Genomic DNA, 17002 nt, shown 5'->3' with positions numbered 1-17002 from the left:
TTTTAGAAATACAAGCCACACAGCAATGGGGCTGCCAATCAAAAGTGGCATTACGTGGCAAATACGAGAACATTCATAGCCTTTCACAGCACTGCCCTGGATCGGAAAATCACAGCAGCCAATTCCTCCGGCCTTTGTACGTCATCTGTCACTAAAGAAAACATTGATCAACCCGTAAGTACTTCCCTCTTCCCAAAGATGGAAGAAAAATAGGGTCATTTAATAAAGCAGGAGGTTTTTTCCCCCCGTGGGAAAGCTGAAGTTCATAAGGCTGAACACTAATTTGCTTGCTTCAGACAAGGTCTTGCTACAGAGCCCAAGCTGGCTTCTGACTGGCAACCCTCCTCTCTCAGCCTCCAAGGGTGGGATTGCAGGTGTGCACCGCCATGCCTGGCATGAATACTGATTTTTGATGAGATCACTTAGACTCTGGGATTTTTAATAGGAAAGAATGAAAGAGAATTATGAAAGTAGAATAAATTACACCCTCTATCTAAAACTACTTGTTTTACTGTGGAAAATTTCATACATATTCTAAAGCAGACAGTAGTACAGTGATTCTTGATTTACGCATCACATTCATTAAGATTTGCACACTTTTGCTAATCCCAGATATATTATTTTACGTCTATATTAAGCATGCAGTTTAATAATTTTGATCATTTTTGACATAAATCATCATGCCATTGTCAGAATTACTAAAATAAACAGTGACATTTGGGCAGTATAAAAATCTATTTTTTACCAAATTTTCTAGGTTGTCCTAAAAATTCATTTTTGTCGTTGGTAGTTTGAGTCAAGTCTGAGAAAAGGCCCTCAGGTGGGATCATGTTCACAGCATGATCCATAGGCAGGCAACATGCTCTGCCTTGGGATTTGCTGTCTTGTGATGCCATTTGGCTTGGTTCTGTTTCTCCACGATCCCTGTAAATAGGATGCACACTAAAGTTGTCGTTAAACCTATGCTTACCATTTCTGCAGAGCCTTCACAGATTCCCATGTGTGTATCAGATACTCAGGTCTCTGAAGCCTATACCTAACTTCTGTTTTTAATGATGGTTTGAAGGAATTTCTTCTCATTCCCATGTCTGGAAATTCCTCAATGTCTAGTCATCTAGTGTTATCATTTTGCTTCAAATCAGTCAATTTTATTTCCACATCAATTAGCTAAAAATTTAACAAGAATGTTACCTCATTATAATATTTCAGTAGTCATAAATACAGTTTGAAAGGAAAGGCAGGTAAATGAGTGATTCTTTCTTGCACATCCACTTAATAGTACATTAATTGAAAAAAATGTATATTCCTTGTGAGGTGACAATTTGGGTTGAGCTCTGCCGGGTAACTCTGCTGGTCTTGACAAGGGCTGCAAAAGTGGCTGTCATCATCTTGTGGATTTTTAGTGTATGAGGATTGGATAGTCCAAGATGGAGTCTCCCACATGCATTGACTCTCCAACCGTTCCACTTCCAAGAAGCTTGGTCCAGTGAGTTCCGTGTAACCTCAGGGCTCCAACTGTAGCTATAGACCCAGGCGCTACTGTGCAAGCTGCTTTCAGGCACCTGCTTGCCTCTTACATCGGCAGTCATTAGGCCAATGTCAAGGACATAGCTTGCTCACAGACACAGAGGAGCGAAGGAGAAAAGCACCGTACCAGGAGCGGTAATGTCGGTAATGTCACCAGTCGGAAGGACATGTAAACAGCATTGGAATGGTTTTACTGTAGCCACCTTTAGAAATTATTTTCTACACTAACAACCACGTTTTCAAGTCAATGCCTACCAACCACGATTATTTTTGCATGATGTCAAGTGAGGTCCCATTCCCCCTTCGTTCTTTACTTGTATTAATAGCCTTGTTATGAACTCCTGGGAGCTTATATACTCAAATCTGATAGGGGAGTTCAGCCAATCATATTCTGTTTTCGGGGCGTGCCGCCCTCAGGCAAAAGCCTGCCTATAAACCTTGCAAACGCGCTCTGCTAGCTCTCTTTTCGCCTGGCTCCTGTGTCCGGACGGATGGGTTGAATTCTGGTGTAAGCTGTTGTAAGTCTTACTTCTGTTTATTAAAGGTATATATTTTGTATCAAGATAGTCTGGGGAAATTTCTTTACCAATCACCCTGCAGCTTCACAAATCCAGTGAAACTTTTTGAATTCTCATTCTTTCTAGTCTCAAATTGCCCTTCTTTGAGTCAGTTGGGACATTTTTATTTTTGCCCTTGCATTTTTTAATTTTATTCCTTAACTCCAGGATTGATTAGTTTCTGTGCACAACAAGATGTCCCTTATATACAAGATGTTATATTGTAGTTTTTCTGTTCCCGAAGAGGCACTGGACATTCTTCAAAGAGATCTTGATTTGGTATAAAAGTTAGGGTTCCCAGTATTGAATAGTCATCGCAGAGTTAAGGAATAATTTTAAATTTTTTAATTACTCGGGCTGGTAAGCTAGCTCAGCAGATAAAGCATTTGCTTAGAAACCTGAAGATCCAAATTCAGTCCGTGCAACCCACATGATGGAAAGAGAGAACCAATTCCTGCAAGGTGTCCTCTGACCTCCACCCATATGTGCCCTGCTCCCAGCATACACACACCAAATAAATAAATACTTTTAAAAAACTTAATTATTAAGAAGCATAATAATGCATTTGGGTTGTGGTTTAAAATTTAGCATTTGATGATGCCAAATGTGTTTTCCTCATGCTGTGAAGAATTCTGCAAAAATGCCCGTATGGTTTAGGAGCCCCACATGGAAGCATCTTTTCCGATGTTTTAGGGATACTGTTACCTCTCACCCAATGGAAAGAAAAAAATGATGCTCTGCCAGGCCTGCGGACAGTCCATGCGAGCAGAGAAGGGGTTGAAACAGCTGCTTCCGGGCGCTCCATTCTTCTGTGTTTCTGGCTCAGAGCAGAAGTCCTTGCCACGAAGGCCATTCAAGGTCATCAACATTGCCAAGGTACTTCCCCACTTAGCCAGCTGAGCTCTGCTACTGCCCACGCTATAACTATTTGGAAATTTGGGTGCATTTAGCTTGGCCTCACATCTAGGTTCACCTCCACGCGTCCACTTCATCTTCCTCAGAGGCACCTTCCCATCCTGCCAACATTGATTCCTTTATTTTAATTGCAATTTAAATTGCATTGTCTTCTAATAGTTCTGTCCAGCCTTTGGAGTGAATCGGGTACTTTTGCTGCTGCAGGCTGCACACACCGTTCCTTTCTCTTTGTGTAGCTTTTAGGTCGGGAGGTGACTTTGAGTCTTTGCTTGGCACAGCAGCATTTGCCCTATGTCGATAGGGGAAGCTCTTTTTTTATGAGCATGGTGCATTTCAGGGAGGATTTGACACATTGCTGTTAGTAGCAGTTCAGGTTAGGTGGCAGAATTCATGCATCCATGCCTAATACCATTTAGAAGCCCTAGGGGTGACGGTGAGGGAATAACTCTGCCACATTCTGTGACCTTAATTTAAAATGACACCATTTTAGAAAGGAAAAATCCTCCCTTCAACTTGAGCAGTGTTGTTGAAGGAGGCTGCTTATTGGTTCCCAGCCGCCTGGCTAGCTTAGACCTGAAATAATCACACAGAAACTGTATTAATTAAATTACTGCTTGGCCCATTAGCTCTAGCTTCTTATTGGCTAACTCTTACATATTATTTTAACCCATTTCTATTAATCTATGCATCACCACGTGACTGTGGCTTACCAGCTAAAGTTTCCAGCTTGACTCTGGTGGTGACTCCATGGCTTCTCTCTGACTCTGCCCTTTTTTCTCCTAGCATTTGGTCTAGCTTTCCCTGCCTACCTAAGTTCTGACTTGCTATAGGTCCAAAACAGTTTCTTTGTTCATTAATGGTAATCACAGCACATAGGGGTGATTCCCACATCACCTCCCCTTTTCTGTTTAAATAAAAAGGAAGATTTTTAACTTTAATATAGTAAAGTTACATATAACAAGCAAGTATCAAACAAGAATTACTGTTACAATATTTATATCTACTTTATCTTTTATCATAACTAAGGAAAACTATAAGTATAAATTCTTCAACTCCACCAAAGACTCCAGAAGGATATAACATTACCTAAGTGAACAGGAAGTGCATTGTAAGCAATTTCTGAAACTCTAGAATTGATAGAGACATCTTGCTACCTGGACAGTCACCCAAAAAGTTCTTCTGTATTGTTGGTGCATCCATCTTCAGCCTACAGGCCCATAGTATCCATCAGACTTTTTCAGGAAGCAGGAAATTTCAAAGACAGTTCTGCCTATATTGGCAGTTTGTCAGTCACTTTTTGCTGTTTCCTGCAGAATGTCTAGCAAACTCTTTCATGAAGCAGGAACCCTGAAGAATATTCTCACCTTTAGGCAAGTTCAGCAGTCATTTCTATGTAGGTCCTGCATGTCCAGTTAAGAAGTCTAGGCAAAAGCAGTTTCTTGCCCAAATGGCTAACCAACTCCATAAGGAGGCTCTTCAATGTCCATCTTTCTCTTGAAGTAATTTGGTGCTTTCAGGAGCACATGTGTGTCACTGTCATGAAAAGTCTTAAATTCTTGAAACACTTTAAATGCCATATTCTGTAGTCTTTAAAAGATTTGAAGAATCCCTGGATAGAAGAATCTGAAATACTCTGTACATCTAGAAAATCTAACTAGCATGACTACAAGCTTGACTATTATAAATGATTCTCTATTTACCTGTATTTCTTTATACATTACATTTTTAAATGAGATACCCACCCAATCACAATACCTTAACCAGGAGCAGAAATATATATATAAACAAAATAGACCTTAAATTTATATCAATAAACCAATGCAAATCTCTATAGCATATCCCCCTTTAAATGTAAAAGAAACATTTATAGATAAGATTTGGGAATATGGGTGTAGTTTTCTCCATACTGCTTTCTGCTGATTGTTGGATGTAGCAATTTTTGGGAGTGTTCATGGAGACCTTTGGGGGATTCTGTTCCATCAAACCACACCAGTCTCCATAGGTTCTCATCCTCTGTGGAAACAAGAGAAGAACCTCTTTTTCAAAGCAACATATATTTAGATCCAAATTTGGAAGTCATGATACCTTTATAATACATGCTGGTTTAGCTTAACAGCCCATTTAATGAAATGTCTCTCTGCACTTAGCTCATTCATAGTCAAAAAATTCAAAGATAACACAATAATATACATAATCCAGACTCTCTGTGAATTTCATCTTTACACGGCTTGTTTTTACTCTATTCCTTTTTAATATTTATTTTATTATCTTTACTACTTTAATCTATGACTGTCTGTACTCTGTCCTTTAAAGACTTTATCCTTTTGTTAAAAACCATTTACTTCTTTTTCAACTATCTATACTGTTTGTCTACTCTCCTCTAAGCCTATGCCCATTTATCTAACATTGTCAGTCTGAATCTGTTTTACTGTGTATCTGTAATTCTTTATTGTTAAGGAGCACTTTTTAAAATTTTAGCTGCTTGTCAATAGCTCAGGGTTATTACTAATTTAGCTCTTACAGCTTAAACTAAACCATTTCTATTAATCTATGGTCTGTTACATGGAGTTACCTTTCTTTTATCTTTATTTTTATTTCTATTGAGCTCTACATTTTTCTCAGCTTCCCTTCCTACCTCTCCCTTCCCCCTCAACCCTCTCCCAAAGTCCCCATGCTTAAGGAGCACTTCTTAAAATGCTAAGTGCTTTTAAAACTTTAAGCTGTACCATTACAAGGGTTTATATGTTACTATCTGCTTGCCCCACCTGAGTAGTCATGCACAATGCCCCATCTCTAGGTACATAGCTGGTCCATGTTGTCACCAAGCAAGCTGTAGCATGTTGCTCACAAACCCAATTCAAATGTTCAGTTTCCCAAAAGAGTCAGAGTTCATGCTAGCAGCATGGCCCACAGCCAGGAAACTGCTGTTTTGAAAGTGCAAGTGGCTACTACCACTGAATCAGTAAGATCTCTCTTTTTTAAAAAAAAGAAGCCATGCTTCTGCTTGCTTCTAGCAAACAGAGCCCACCCAAGAAAATGCTGCTACCAAACCTGCTGCCTAAGTTCTGCCTTGCTATAGGTCCAAAGCAGTTTCTTTATTCATTAATGGTAATCATAGCACACAGAGGGGACTCCTACATCACAGTGTAAAAGAAATGGGGATGGGGTTAGGGAGGGGTGGATTTAAACAACAGAATAAAAAGGAGGTAATCCTAAAATGTGGCAGCCTGCCAGGCTGGTGTGCCCCTCAGGTGTCACCTGCCTGACTCCAGTCCTCACTCCTCTATCTCCCAAACCCAGTTTTATACTAAAGGTGGACAGTGACAGGTTGCAGTGAATTCACCCTAAGTAGTAACCTGGAAGGAGAAAGGAAGCAGTCATCAGGAAGCCTGAGGGTATTTGGTTTTGCAGAGGTAACTGGGAAGAACTCCTCTATGCCACAGTAGCTCAGCCAGTGCCTGTGCATCTGGGCAGGCTCCTAGTCAGGATGCTGGGGAAAGCTTTCTAAGGGATGTCCTACCCTCCTCTTTCGTCTTCCACCAATGGATGGCCTCCTTCTAGAGTTGTTCATTAAGAAAGTATCTGTAGTGTTCATATCCCCATACTTCCATCCCAGGGTCTCTTTGGTCCTGGCTTCCTTTCTTCTGCAACCCAAACAAACATACAGCAACATTTAAAGAAAACAAAAGAAAGTCAGAAAGACAGACCAACTTCTCAAAAGCCAGTGAGAGGACTAGAAAGAGAACTGAGGAATTTTGGCCCAATTCTCTTCCTCCTCCACACCAGGTATCAAGAGTACATAAAGAAGACACTATAAAAATATAGGTCCACCCGCATACATACATATGCAGACTTTAAAAGGGAAGTAGAGATATGCCAAGATAACGAAGCAGAAACAATGCAATTTGTGTAAATGATTATTTTTTTAAACAAACAAGGCTGATTTATCTTCTTATGAAGCTGAAAACACTCTGAGATATTACGAAGAGCGTCTGTCATCTTTATGGATGAAGGCACGCACATGCACTACATCCCAGAGTGGCGTGGTAGCTTCCTACCAAAAGGCAGTGAAAGTAATTGCATACAAAAATGGGGATGGATATCGGAACGGGAAGTTGATTATGGCTGGAACATTCCATGGGGTAAGTGGCTATGAATAAAATGCTATATGTGTCCTTAGAGGTAATGGTGGTGGCAGTTCTGGACAAGAAGTACCTCAAAGCTGAGCAGCAAGTAGCCCTTGGTTTTCAAGGGACCTAGTAGAAAGGTGTAAAGGAGGATGGAAAATGGAACCACCAGGCTATCTTCACCCTCACGGTGAACAGAATGTCTTTTTCCTCCTTGTTCCCTTGCACTGCAAGTTTAATGCCACCTGAATGGTTTTTGTTTGGTTGGTTTGGTTTGTTTTTTAGTAGCCCTCATTTTGGACATTAAATTTGTCTCTCATTCAGAGCATCTGAGCACGTGTTTGTTGATAAGATCTTTCGCTTCACTTTTAAATGGGGGGTGCTTAAATTGTTAGAGATTATGTGACTGCCTTAGAGACTGTGTAGTCATGACAGGAGAGCCCCCAAAGTGATGATTCTGTCTCAACAACCCTCCTAATACTTTTAATAACCTATTTTATAGGCTTATACAGTGTGATTTTTTTCTGCCAACTTCTTCCACCCCCTTCCTGTCACTCACCTCTGGGGTTAGAAACAATTGGCTTTTCTTATTAAAATCTTGTTGTTCAGATCTGGAGAGATGGTTCAACGTTTGTGAGTGTCTACTACTCTTAGAGAGAACATCAGTTTGGGTAGCCCACACAGTCTGTATGTATCTCCAGTTCACTAGGATCTGATACACTTCTGGCTTCCTGGGGCATCTGAAGTCATGGGCACACAGAGACATACAGTCACAGACATAATTAAAAACAAAAGTAGATTTTTTCAAAACAAAACTATTGCTCAATGAACAAAGCAAAGTACAAAAGTTAACCCCAAGATTTACCCAAGGCTACAAGACTGGCCTCCTGTCTTTCCCTTTCCACTGGAGGGAGATGATACCCTCCTTCCAGTCATGGATCCCAGAGATTGAACTCAGGCCTTCTGGTCCGTGGCAGGCACCCTAAGTCTGAAATATCTTGTTGGCCGACAAGGCCAGCTTTTAGATTTGTTTTCCCATCTGTAAAATGGAGGGCATAATGTGTGAGAGTTTGGGTTAGAAAGTTAACTATTTGTTTATTAAAAACTGTTCACCAGTTTGCAGTATTACAACTTTATATCTTATAATATGACAAAATGGAAGGAGATTTCTATGCTACACACTTTAAGCAAGAGTGTCTCATGGAAAAATGTATCACCGTATATAAGCTGCTGGGCTTCAGCTCCAGAGCAGGGAATGTTCAAAGCCAGGTGTAGCTCATATTAACTTAGAGAAAACAGATGTAAAACTTGCCTGTACTCAAAAATCAACATCACCAGTTATTCAGGGTCTGTTTTCTGAAAACAAGGGCTTTGCAGATTTCTACAGTGACTGACAACTGGTTATAATTTCAATGCCATCATTATTTCCTGTTAGTGTTTCTTAAAAATTGTTTTTATTTTTCTGTGTTCTGCCTGCATGCAAGGGCACTCCATGCATGTCTGGGACCCTCAGAGGTCACACAAGGGCCCTGAAATTGCAGTCATCTGCAGATGGAAGCCATCATGCGGGTACTGGGAGCAGAACCTGGGTTCTCTCAAAAGCAGTAGGTGCTTGTAACTGCCCAGCCAGCTCTCACGTGCCTCCGATCCATTACTTACAACTCATGCTTTGCAGCTTCTTGCAGAGTGCACGGAACGGCTTGGACTCTCTAGAGCAGCCTCTAAAGTCTACACCAGAGATGGAACCAACATACTCACTTTGCGCGGCTTGGTTCTGTGGGCCATAGGTGAGACCCTCACCCAGAGACACCCTGAGGCACAAAAGAGAAGCACAGATTCTCTTGAGACAGAAGAGACAGCTGTTCAAAATACAGAAGGTTGGTTAGCTTCTATGGGCATTAGTTGGTGATGTTTATGCTCCGTTATCAAAAAGTTAAATATGATTCATTCAATCACCACAGCAAGGATTTCAAAATTATACCAGTGACTTTTGTAAGTGGTTCGGAGAAAGTGAGATTTTCGTAGTGTCCTTATCTTTCTTAATAAGAAAGTAAATAAATAAATAATATATTCTAGTTTTAGAACTGAACCAATATATCAATTCATAAAATTGACAACAGTAGGAAATTTAACTACTTTGTAAAGCACTAACATTGTTTTGTTCTAAATCTCAGACCCCAAATCACCTGGGAGTAGTGAGGAAGTTGTTGCTAGACCAGCGCCGCTCTCTTCCCACTGTTGATGGGAAGGTCTCTGTCTTCTACTTTTCCCGCCCTGTTTTCCCTCCCTGACCTTGCTGCTCCCCCTGCTCTGGGAAGCCCTAGAAGCTCTGGTGGATGCTCCTTTCTTGCCAGGTGTGGCACAACAGTGTGCTCTCAGTGTGAGATTTTCTGCTTTGATCCTGAGAGTCATGGTTTAGAGCTTATAAACTTTGGTCTGGGAGTCAGAATAGCAGGTTTCAAATCCCAGGTTTGCCAGATACAGCTGAATGGCATAGGTCAAGGTCTTGAACCCATCTCGACCTCAGTCCTCGCATCTGTACCTAGATTTGCCAATAATCACTCTCCTTACAGACTTTTCATGAGAAGCAAAGAAATTAAATGCTGATTAAAAGAAGAAAAACTTATCTTAAAGGGATTAAGAGATAGTTTATTCTGGAGTTATTTTGAGTAGTCAAAGCTAGGGAACATAGCCTTATGTTCCTCCAAATTTTATGTTTCAACATGGAAGCCATTTTATGGTTTTACAGGACAAAGAAAGTCATATATCAAGGCAAGTTTAAAATACATTGATGGGTACATCAGCGATGCAGTAAGCTTTTTTATAAGTCCAAGATGCTCTCTGGCGACATTCTTAGCTTTTGGATTGGTGCAAGCTAGTGGCCTTGGCCTGTTAATAGGTTTTAAAATGTTTTTACTGCTGTCCACACAATGTTAGTTCAGACACGGGTGGGTGAGGAATGGCCGTTCTGGAGGGCTGGAACCAGCCCGAGATAAGATGATTACCCTCTGGACCTGCAGCTCTCCAATCCCTGCCCAGTACTGACGTTCTAATTAGTCAGTCTGTCTCTGTAGACCTGGTTTCTATTCAGGAGCTTTTGTTCACAACAGAATGTATCTGCTTGTGATTTTTGTTTTCTCCCTTTTTGTTCTATTATAATAAAACACTACAGTGTGAGAAACATTTTGTTTCATCAGAGATGGCTGACCTACCAATAGTCTATAAATTTCCCCCATCTTGTGAAAACGTAGTACGTTCCTGTTTGCCCACTGCTGGATATCAGACATTTCTGAGACTTGACCACACCCTTGCTTTCTTCACCAGCAGTGAATTAACCAGGCTGTGGGGTTTGGCCTAGCTTCCACCAATGGGACAAGACACAGTCACCACCTGAGTCAGAATAAGAACTAAGTGAACCTCCAACCCCAATGTACTCACGCACTCAATTCAGATCATCTTGAACCCAGTTGCCGAAGTAAAGAACCTACAGACTAGCCTGTGTTTCTTTGTGCAGCTCTGGGAATATTCTTTTCTAGTGGATGAGGCAATTATAAAACCAAAATATGTTTTTCACAGAGACCAGGAAGTTCAAATCTAGGCACTGGCAGGGTTGATTCACTGGGAAGATCAAGAGCTGTATCTCCCACAAGGCAGAGGTGCTGGTTGTCACCTGGCAGAAAGTTGATAGACAGGAGAGACAAAGTCTGTGCGAAGCTCCTTTAGAAAGGGCTTGGTCCCAGCCACAAGAAAAGGAGCTCTCCCAATGTCATGGTATTATTTAAATCCCCATCTCAGGGCTGGGGAAACAGCTCAGTGGGTCAAATACTGGCTGTGCAGGCGTGAAGACCTGGGTTCAGGTCCCCAGCACCCAAGGTAGTACACATCCATAACCCTAGGCTTGAAAGATGCGGACAGGTAAATTCTGGGGCCTTATACGGCCAATCTCACTGAAAGAGCAATCACCAAGGTCCGTGAGAGAGCCTGTTTCAAAATTAGGATGGATAATGATAGAGGGTGATATTCCCAAACCAGCCTCATGCTGACACATGTACCTACACAGGCAATCATGCCCAAACATATGCACACACCATATAAATGAATAAATAAGTCAGTGAAAGAATCCTACCCTCTAAGAACATCATGTCGACCATTAATTTTCTGTACTTTAATTTATGAATGAACACATTCAAAGCACAAATGGGTAAATATGCAATATATGCATGTTTGTATGCATATTTACTTGAATAAATATTTAATATTTTTTCATATAATTCATATTTGGTCCTTGTGAATATAAACATATTTTAGACCAGTGCTTGGCTGGTATCTCTGAAACAGTCACGACTTTTATTTATTGTAATTGTGTATATTATGTTGTTTGATTTTCCCATGAGTTTTAAGAAACAATGGTTTGAACAACTTGTGCCTGGATGGTTTTCAAAGCACATGGCTCTCCCTCTACTTAGTGTTATAAAGGTAATCATCCCAAACGCAGTCTTTCGAATTCTTTTTAAACGTCTCCTTGAGGAACAGAGTGAAGTCATTGCTCATGACCGCCAGGAGGATGGCGCTCAGCAGGACGACCAGAGCTTATCTATTTACGGCATCCTTTCTTCTCCCATATTCTAAAACACATCCTGGGGCAGGGCAGCACCATCCGCGGTCTGCTCCTGGATGGAGTTGAGTTTCGGTATTATGCCATTAATTTCCACAGAAGAACTTTAAAGAAATAGCTGAAGTTGTTCGACACGGTGCTTACAGGGCAGGAAGCAGGAAGAACACATCTGCTAAAATCACCCCGTTCTGCTGCGGTCCCGCAACGCCACTAAACTTCACGCGTTTCAGTTACTTCTTATAGATTTATTTCATTTTAAAGTATTTGGGAGGATGTTCGATTTTTCGGTGGTCTGTGACATTTCTGACTAAATGCATGAATTGGCTCCAGTTTTCATAATAACTATGAAAGTCATCAAAAAAGAAGAAAGTCATCAATGAAGAAGAAAATAGTTTGAGCAAATGAATTCATAAAGGATATTCATTCCTTATTAACTGACAAGAGTAAACATGTTGCTTCTTTCCCAGAACACTCAAGAATGAGAATGGGAAACGGATTGGATTGTTTGGAGGGCATAGATAAATCTTTGCTTGCTCAGATCCTCAAAAGTCCTATTGCAATTTGGGTGTCTTGTGGTGAGCCATTCCTGCCTCTAAATGGTAAGGCATTTCTGTTTTGCTGCCTTTTAGACAGCATGTATAAAAAGGGGGAAATAAGTTTTATGTCATGAAGAAGTGAATTAAGTATGTATAATGTCACCATAAGGATATTGTATTTATGCAGAGAGCCAATCAGTCAATTAATACTCGTGCACAGACAGCTATATACACATATTTACACAATTGCTTGTTTTTCTCTTACTGGAATGGATTATTCTGCACAGAGAAATGTCTAATTTAGTTGATAAAGAGATACTTGGTCTATAAGGCGGAGAATAATGGTATCCATTAGAAAGTAACAAATGAGTTTAATTCACACTGAGGACGACCTGTCTGCACATTTTCATTTTTAGGAATTGTACCCTTTAGGCAGTAGGTGGATGTTTAAAAAAAATGAATGGTCCCAAGCCAGGCTTTCATCACTACCAAACAGTTGGTAGAAGCAGAAAATGAAATATGGCTATTGCATATGGTAAATCTATACAATAAAGCAGTTTTGATTGCCTTCCTAGCCCGCCTCTGTTCCATACAGAAATGCCCTAAGCTTTCTCATCTTCCAAACGAAGCTTCTTTTAACAGCCCTTACCTCTTTTAATTACATCTTTCTAACTCAATCTGTCTCTTGAAGCTGAAAGCGCTTTGTAAGTTATTGGTACCTATGATAAGTTATTCTTGACAAAAGAGCACTATGCAAAACATTATTTCTTTACTGTAGTTTCACCGAACTCAGAAAAATTAAAGAAACAAAATTGGATAAAGAAGGACCAAATTTTGACTGATTTAGACACCATGAGACACAAGATGCGGCAGTTGAAAGGTCAGTGTGGATAAGGTTAGTCATTGTGTTTAATTCCAAATGGAACAACTGCTTGATACCAAATAGTTAGCCAATACGTGTTACAGAAACATTATGCTGTGTAAATTAGAACAAGGTGTAAAATCTATTAGCATTGCCATTAGGTACTGGTTTTATATCTGTAAATTTTATATTAAAAGGAATACCCCATGACTTGCATTTGCACTGAGAAAAGTAAGGGTTGTCTGTCCTTGCGTTTGAAATGCTCCCTTAACTGACACTATAGAAACTTTAGGAATAAATAAAACAAGACCTACATATTTAAGCAGTTATTCGTTGGTATTTTAGTACTGGAGATAATGTTTATTTATGGGACATTTTTCATTTTAGCAATTAGAACAGAGCAGTACTGAAATCCTCAAGGTCATGTACAGTGAGCCAAGGACCCTCTTAATACAGCATGAGATATGCTTTTCACAGTCAAAGCTAACAGTGGCCAGTGTGTGTCCTCCTCCATCGTTCTCCCTGCAGAATCTCAGGTTCCTGACTTCATACTTTTTCGAGCACTTGGGATGCAGGTGATTGTTCGGAGAGAATCAGTGTCCTGTGGGCTTGAGTCTAGGAAGGAATGCATTTCAATCTTTGTAATCACAGAATTTCAGCTCCTGATTATAAACATTGGCTTGTGTCTTAAGCCCTTGAGTCTTGCTTCAACAACAGCACATATAGTTCTCAATGTAAAAGCAGCCCTGGCTTTGGGATAGCCAATGTAAAAAAACTTTTTGTGACTACTCCAAATGTCTGCTATCCCTGCTACTAGACATTGTGGACTGAGTATTCGGGGACAAGTTCAGACTCGAGCTGTTATGTCACCTAAGCACCAATGACTCTCTAGTCTCCGCTACCAGAAGCTCTGCCACCGTCCATCCAGACATTCTCTACCAGGAACCTGCAAGTCATCCTTGTTGTCACCCCCTTGCCACTTGTGCCCAAGTGAGTCTTTAGAAAATCTTGTGCCCTGAGTTGCATTGAGCTCTAAAGAATTTCAACCCCTTTAAGTCTATGAGCTGGTTGGTTTCTGTCGACTTGACAAAAAGTAGTCACCCACGAAGAAGGAACCTAACTGAGGAACTGGCTCCATCAGCTGGGCCTAAGGGATGTCTGTGGGGCACTTTCTTGATTAGTGACTGGTGTCCAAGGGCCTGGCCCACCGAGGCTATGCCACCGCTGGCTAGGTGTTGCTAAATTTTATAATAAAGCAAGCTGAGCAAGCCACAGGGAGCAAGCCAGCAAGCAGCATTTCTTCATGGTTAATGCTTCAGCCTTCTGCCTTGAGTTCCTGCCTTGTTTTCCTTCTGGAAGACTATAAACTGCAAGCCAGATCAACTCCCCAGGTTGCTTCTGGTCAGTGTTTTATCATAGCTACAGAGAAGCTAACTGGAGGAGTCTTCTCCGCCTTTATCAAATTCAAACAGAGCGTCTATGACAGGGTTAGTGGAACAGTTTCTATCTAACTAACTGGTCTTCCAGCTTCAAGTCTCGGCAGCATCCATCTGATGGCTCCCAGCTTCTCTCATGTTGTTGTTTTCCAGAAATTGGGTCCCTTTCCCCACTCACAGTTGGGAACTAAGAATAATACTGAGCACCAACTCATAACTGAAGAAGGCTTTCCTTCTTGACCAAGACCCTGAGAAATGGGAGATAAACCTCAAGTAAAGTCTTAAAGTTGGGAAATGACTGATGGAGTAAGATAGATGGAGGGGGGTGTGAGGAAGGAGAAGAACCACGAGTGAGAAACAGTCCTGTCTTTCCTGGGAATGAGCAGAGATTTTCGTGGAACTCAGGCATCATTTCCTTTCCCTCCTATGATTCCTTCAGGTTGTTACCATAGCAACTACCAACTGTACTGGCACAAGAAGGTTGTCTTTTAGCATGCAGATGGGATTATAATAAAGACAGAGATGGATGGGAGGGATCACTCTGGCAGCCATCAGTTTCAGTAAGCCCCTATAACAAAGATGTTGCAGCCTAAGGCTATACATACCAACCTCAAAGAGAACCAAGATTACAGGGGCTCAGCAGTTAGGCCACCAACTCAGTACTCAGGCACTATGAGCAAGGGTGAGTCTCTAGAGTTGAAATGATTGTGTGAAAACACAAAGATGTTAAGGTAGCCCAGATATAAGGGCCGCTGAGGCTCCCTAGCACCCTTAGAAACAAGTCTGGGCCGCGTTCATACGGGCCTCCATGATCCCACTGTCTATAAGGTCTCCTGTTTCCTTGCTCACTCCACCCAGGAGTTTTCTAGATTTATCATATACTTTCAAAATTTGGGGATCTTGAGAAAATTTAATTCCCTCTACTTCAAGTTTTTCCCCTCTGACCCTCTTAGATTCTCCCTCGTTGTTATTTTTACTTTTTTTCCAGGGGTACCCCAAACAATGCATTCTAATCCTGGGGTAAAGCAATTTGTCACATCTTGAACCCCCATGGCCCTCAAGATATTATGGTAATTCTTTGTTCCTGGGACTATCCTCCTCAGATGAGAAATGTTCTACTCGTCTAGTGTGTCTCTGACTAGTCGTAGCATGATTGAAAAAGAAATGAATGGAATTTCAATTCATTCACTGCAGGGAATCTTCCAAGCTTCATTTCTTTACTGACTTAAATTGGTAGAAAGCAACATTACTGAAAACAGCATCTGAAAAATTGCCTTTGCTGAATTCTGGGTTTACCATTATGCTTTCAACTTTAACTGTAATTTGCAAAAAGACATTTAAATGTAGTTTGGCATCATCCACAGCACCAACACTTAAACAGTTGATGTATGTTTGTTAGTGGATGTCCATTATGGAGTTATCCACAGATGTACTTTCTCCTCAGATTCAATGCTAATTTTTGTCTCCCCCTAAAAACTGGCATGTATTCTGCTGTTACGCATAATTATATGTATTTCTCTCATGAAAAGCCTATACTAGCTACAAGGATTATCAGGATAAATGGTAATCAAGTCTTAGCTGAAGCACAATTCATAAAAACTCAGAGACAGATATAAAGGTTCAAACTGAAGACCAAAAAAGCAAAGTAGCCTGGTACTGGCTCTTACCTTGACCTCAGTCCGAAAATGGTGATCCTGCCTCCAGGAAACCTCAGGATGAGACTGAGAGCTGTCTCCGCCTGTTTTATAATCCTCTCTAGTTCTGGGATTAAGGACGTGCACCACTACTGCCCGGTATCTATGGCAAGATAGTGTGGCTACTGGGATTAAAGATGTGAGTCATTTTGGCTACTGGGATTAAAGGTATCACTAGTACCTGGTCTGTAAGGCTGGCCAGTGTGGCTTTTTCTTTTACTTTTCTGATTTTCAGGCAAGTTTTATTTATTGAAATGCAAATGAAATGCTACTACATTTAGCTCAGGTAACAGCAGTACCTATTAATTGTTCTCTCCCCCCACACCCTTCTCTCTCTCTCTCTCTCTCTCTCTCTCACACACACACACACACACACACACACACACACACACACACAGAGACAGAGGAGGGAGGGAAGGAAGGAGAGAAGGAGGGAAGGAGAAGAGTCTCTAAGTCATGATCTCTTGGTCTCAGAATCCTAAATTCTGGGATTGTAGGCATTGACCACTGCTTAATTTTATACATCTTGAGGGTTGCCTAGAACAGGAGGTATAAATGTTTGTTGGTCATTGCAGCAAATACTGTGTACAAAAAACTATACTAAGCTGATTGGTTTTTATTTGTAAGTATGATCAGTACTATTAATAATAGTAATTATTTTGTAACAATTTTGTGATTGTGTAGCTTTTGTCAAATAGTTATTACATGATTAACACAAAGTAGAAAATAAATA

General features: G+C 40.8%; 1 protein-coding gene across 1 annotated transcript in view; it reads left to right on the top strand.

Moving 5' to 3' along the window:
* The window catches only part of Dcdc1 (doublecortin domain containing 1), a 71900-nt gene that overhangs the window by 38251 nt on the left and 16647 nt on the right, over positions 1–17002 (top strand). Inside the window, 6 exon segments of the mRNA XM_085696728.2 lie at positions 7–174; positions 2778–2960; positions 6938–7141; positions 8802–9003; positions 12209–12340; positions 13056–13157. Of these exon segments, the coding sequence (XP_085552854.2) occupies positions 7–174; positions 2778–2960; positions 6938–7141; positions 8802–9003; positions 12209–12340; positions 13056–13157 (991 nt within the window).

This window comes from Myodes glareolus, chromosome 10 (assembly GCF_982192425.1).
Source record: "Myodes glareolus chromosome 10, mMyoGla1.1, whole genome shotgun sequence".
Classification (NCBI taxonomy): Eukaryota; Metazoa; Chordata; class Mammalia; order Rodentia; family Cricetidae; genus Myodes; species Myodes glareolus.
Note: the sequence above shows the minus strand (reverse complement) of the source record. Positions and strands in the feature narration are given on the sequence as shown.